This window comes from Morone saxatilis, unplaced genomic scaffold, assembly GCF_004916995.1.
Source record: "Morone saxatilis isolate NCDOM2014 unplaced genomic scaffold, NCSU_SB_2.0 Contig3, whole genome shotgun sequence".
NCBI lineage: Eukaryota > Metazoa > Chordata > Actinopteri > Moronidae > Morone > Morone saxatilis.
The window spans coordinates 3,102,538-3,107,559 of NW_023339873.1; the positions used below are offsets into that span (position 1 = coordinate 3,102,538).

General features: G+C 40.3%; 1 protein-coding gene across 1 annotated transcript; it reads right to left on the minus strand.

The window, feature by feature from the left end:
- Positions 1–1,012: 1,012 nt before the first annotated feature.
- foxi2 (forkhead box I2) lies at positions 1,013–4,325 on the minus strand. Its single transcript, XM_035673401.1, has 2 exons — positions 3,616–4,325; positions 1,013–2,694 (listed from the first exon to the last, which is right to left on the minus strand). Exons 1-2 carry the CDS (start codon positions 4,220–4,222, stop codon positions 2,102–2,104), a joined length of 1,200 nt encoding a protein of 399 aa, XP_035529294.1. The 5' UTR covers positions 4,223–4,325; the 3' UTR covers positions 1,013–2,101.
- Between the last annotated feature and the right edge of the window lie 697 nt (positions 4,326–5,022).

The window sequence follows — 5,022 nt, forward strand, 5'->3', positions numbered from 1 at the left end:
TGATTGAAACATTTACCATTATTACATATAACAATTACATATACTTCTTTTTAATAAAAAGTAGGAGTTTGTGTGTAATGCTGAATATAAAATCTTGATTGAACATTAATAAACCCACGTAAATATCCATTAAATAATTATTCAGTTCTCTATATATCTTGAATTGTAGTATGTTTTCCTGTATAATAATTTCACATTTTTGCAGTTTTTCACCAGGTAAAAGAGTCCTTGATTAAGCAATACCAATGAATAATTGATTTAAATAAGTATTTAGAGTATGTGGAGTATTTGTTAATTTCATAGAGCTTTTGTTTTGACCTGATCTCATTCAGGGTCTTAGTGGTATCAGATGAGACGTTTTGGGGAGGTTGAACAGTGTAAGTGGGCAAGTTTCCCACTTCCCAGCAATATAAAACAAAGTGAGACAAAGTGTAGATGACTCTTTACACTTTTCTCTTCTTAGAGTAACATAATTCCTTAAACACTTATCACTGATACGACAGGAGGAGAAGCTGACTTAATAGAATAAAAGAGACAGGTAGATTAACTTTGTTTTAGTTGGGCGTGAAGTTGATCTTAAATCACCGGTATGAAAATTAAAACTGGCGTTACAGAATACGTGAAGAATGATGAGATTGAGGGATTTAATAGTAAAATTTTAGTTTAAAACTTCTGCAGCAGGCTTTGCAATAAAAAAAGGACATGTAATGTACTCGGATACAGTATGTCACCAAGTATATGTTCACAGTAAAGAGTCCTGCAGGAATACAACTAACTCATGAAGGCTTTTGTTGTTTTTATACAAATGGTAAGAGGCTACATTGAGCTGAAATGGAGTAGAAGTAATTCAATATGAGATTAAAGTAAATTTATGGGTATGCATTCAAATGATAATGAAGCCCGAATACACTGATGGCCTATTTGAAAATGATGCATGACAATACAATAGAGACCACATGATATTTATTAATAGTCACAGTTGAAACTGCCTGTAAGCTGTATGTAATGTATAAAGATTAAAAAAAAGACAAAAATAGATACAAAAGCCATTCAATGATTGTCACACTGAATCCTGAGAGAAACCATGATATAGCATATAGTTTTTAATATATATATATATATTTATGACATCTGGATTTTAGTGATACTGTTTTCGGCCCATTTTGTAAGCTAATATTATTCACTTCTGCTTTAATCAAACTATGTTCAGACAACAGTAGAAAACAATGCCTATTAGCATAAATAGCATAAATAGTCACAAACTATCTTTATAATTTACAAAAATACACATTTATAAAGTCCAGATGTATTTACAGGAGCCATAGTGCTGTGGGTTCAGTCAACATGAAGGATATAAAAATAAGGCAAGGCCTGTCTCGGATTATATTCGTATTAAATCAATTGTTACTGCATTTGGAAACTGTCTAAATATACAGGTAAACCCTTCATAGCAGGGCACTTTCATCTCACTTGATTGTTGTTTTGAGGTAATGGCGGTCTCACAAAGGCAACTTTGGCAGATTTGAGTTGATGATGAATTAAACAGTTTTCAACATATGTAATCAACTGTACTGAATGGGCTAGATTTGGCAAAACTGGCAAAATATCAAAAATACATTTACATCTTGGACATGTGTGGTTTGGACCACAAGAAGAGATAGGGAGAGGTTCTGTTGAAACTGCCAAAAAATGTAAAAATAGATGTTTAAAATATTATAAAAGAAATTAGTGTTCAGTGGTTGTCTTACTTTGCAAGTATAGTTTAGCATTAAGAGCAAAGTAGGAGCTTTGATATAGTCATAAAGAAAAAGAGTAAAAAGATAAGTGCTCATTTTATGTTTGACTTTCCGGCTGGTGTTTCCACAGTTTGAGTGTTTGTCAAATTGAATCAAGTTCACCTAAAATACTCTCTCTAGTTGTCTAATCTCTCCGGTGGACTGATCAGTGAAGTGTTGTGTTCATGGTGCAGAGAAGCTGCTACCCAGCCTGCACTCTGACCTCTCTGCTGAAACGCATGACGCACGTGTGTTTTTGTGAGTTTGAGGGGGATTCACCGAGCAGCAAGTCCCTAAAACAGTGTGAAGTTGTGGTAAATCGGCTCCTATAGCTCTGTCCCTTCCCTGGGATAAATCAAGCTGTTGACGCTGAAGCTGTTGTAGAAGTGACTGTTGAACTGTCCGCTCTGCCCGCTGCCAAACGTGTTGTAGTAAACTCCACGGTTGAAATGCAAGCCCTCGCCGTGCTCTGACGCCCCCGTGTCCTGCCCGCCGTGGTTGAGGTGGTACGGGCTCAGGGCCGTAATGTTCCTATTCGACAGCTCGTTCACCAGTCCCAGGGACCCCTGCCGGCTCGGGACCCCCGAGCTGAGCGTCGACATGCCGCTGTAAAAGTTATTAAAACAAGGAGCGGCTGAGGACAGTCCCGGTGGCGAAGACGATGACGAGCTCTTGTGGTTCTCGTTCATTGCCTCCATCTCTGGTGAGGATGGCCCCAGGAGCTGAGGACTGTCTGAAGGCTTCAGGGAGGCCGCCACAGCTGGCCTGCCATCCTCCACTTTTGTGGCCCCTGCTGCCGCAGCCACTGCTGCTCCTCCGGCGTTGCTTGGATCAGAACGTCTTTTCCTTTTCCTGCGGAAGTTCCCGTTGTCAAACATCTTTTCACAGTTTGGGTCCAACGTCCAGTAGTTTCCTTTTCCTGTAGTTGAAGATGAGACAGTAAACATGTTACGACTTAATCATTTCAGTTTTGTGGAATGAAGCTTTACCTGATGGAAGTTGTGGGGCCTAATATATCTAAGTAAATAGTCTAAATAAAATACTAGTTTCTTGTAAATGCTCGAATTTACTTTGTCAGACTTTTCCTATCAAGACATGACTTTACAAATCAACACATTTGGAAGACTATTTCACCAATTAGCAACGTAGCAAACATCTGTCCCATATTTTCGAATGAATTGAATAATTTATTTCATATTTCTTTTTTGAGCATTTTTTGAAGAACTTGACTTCAACATTAACAAATAACACCTTTTCTGAGTCCGTCTAGTCTGAATGTCAGGTTAGGATTTAAAAAAACATTCCACTCATGATCGAATACATGCACTATTTTGTAGAGACAGTTTAAAATACTGTAATTTTAAAGTAGTATTTCTAGGAAAATAAAATACATCTCTACTACTTAATAGTGACCCTTGTGTTATCATATTGTGTTTAAAATGTGTTTGGAAGGAGTTAATATCTATTGGAATTTCTCTGTATTCACCTTTTAACCTTTTTTACAGTAGGGCTGCAACAGTATCTCACTGCGTCATATTTTAATAACTTTTAAAGTTAAACTAAATCACCACACAGCATCATAAAGTGATAGAGGAAAGGTTTCAGAGAATATTGGGAATTGGAGTCACATATATAACTGACTAGGCTCTATGAAAAATAAAGTAATTAAGTGTTTATTCTTAATTATTATGCTATGGAGTTTCTCTTTCTCTTCTCTTTTTTTGCTCATTCCCATCTAATAAAACAATGAGACTTCCAGCAGAGTAATCTGTACCTAAATGCCACATTATTAAACCACATATTATTTACTATAATTTTGCCCCTGGTGCGTTCACGGTACCTGGATCGTCCTCGTCCCTCGGCACTTTCTTGAAGCAGTCGTTCAGAGACAGATTGTGCCGGATCGAGTTCTGCCAGCCGGCTTTGCTCTTCTTATAAAAGGGGAAGTTGTCGGCGACGTATTGGTAGATCTGGCTCAGGGTCAGCTTCTTCTCGTGCGCATTCTGGATGGCCATGGCTATGAGCGCAGAGTAGGAGTAAGGCGGTCGGACCAGCTTCAGCAGCTCCTCCTGGCTTGCGATGGACAACCAGCCCAGGTCGGGCCCGCCAAAGCCAGGTGAGTTTGTTATGAACTGCCGCTGCGAGCCGTAGGAGGGCGGGATGAACGACGCCGGGTTGTTACCGTGCAGGTAAGATGCGGAGGAGTTCACTCCCGGCCCGTTGAGCCACAGGTACGGGTTTGGAGACGATGCGTAATCTCCGAGGCCGTAGCCGGCGGGTCTCTGTGCGCCCTGGAGGCTCTGCTGGTGGTACATGCTGCTGAAGTTGTCGCAGTAGACAGCGGCCATGTCCGGGGCCTCCTGGGCGCCTTTAGGTGGGAGAGAGCCGACGGTAGGGGAGGTGTGTTGGTGGTGCTGGTGATGGGACTGAGGGTCGATGGAGTTCATCACTCCCCGCGGGAAATCCCAAAGGAAATGCTGAAGCGGTTCAGGTGGCCTCTCCCGGTGGTGCGCAGGCAGCAGCAACAAGTGTCAGGGAGGATGGTGGAGTTTGGAGAGTTTTAATAGTATAAACCCTTGACAGCAGCCACATCCAGGCACCAGATAATTCCCAACAGCCAATAGACTCACACTGAGTAACAGGGGGTGTGGTCATGTTCTACCTCGTTCAGCAGAGAGTGGGTCAGTGGTTCCCAAATGTTTCCCCCTGGCAAAACCTCCTGGAGAGACACCACAGGTCTGCTGCTGGGTTCAGGTTTTCTATGAGAGACTGAGACTGTGATTATATAACCTCAGTCAACAAACCTTACTCAGACTGCAATAATAACTTTTAGAATAACTTTTTTTTGCCCCTCTCACCGGTGAGACTTTGAATTAGCCTGTGTGTGCACTGCTCCAGTAGGAGTCTGCACTTTTTAATACTTTGCCATGTTTTACCTTCTTTTATTGAAAGTGAAGATGAAGAAAAAATTGCTTTATGTGAGATAGGACTGTCAATATTCAACATCATATAGCAGAATTACACTGTGGCTCTTCAGAGATGAAAGCAACACCGACTAAAAATATCTCAAAATTAGACTGACACAATTTATGGAGTATTTAGTAACACTGAATGTTATATATATATATAAAAATAAAAACACAAAAAATATATGGACTTAACACTTAAACACAGGTTTTAATGGATTGAACATTTAATGTGAGATTTAGCAAAATTACTGATCAAAATAAATTGTGAGGACCAGCAT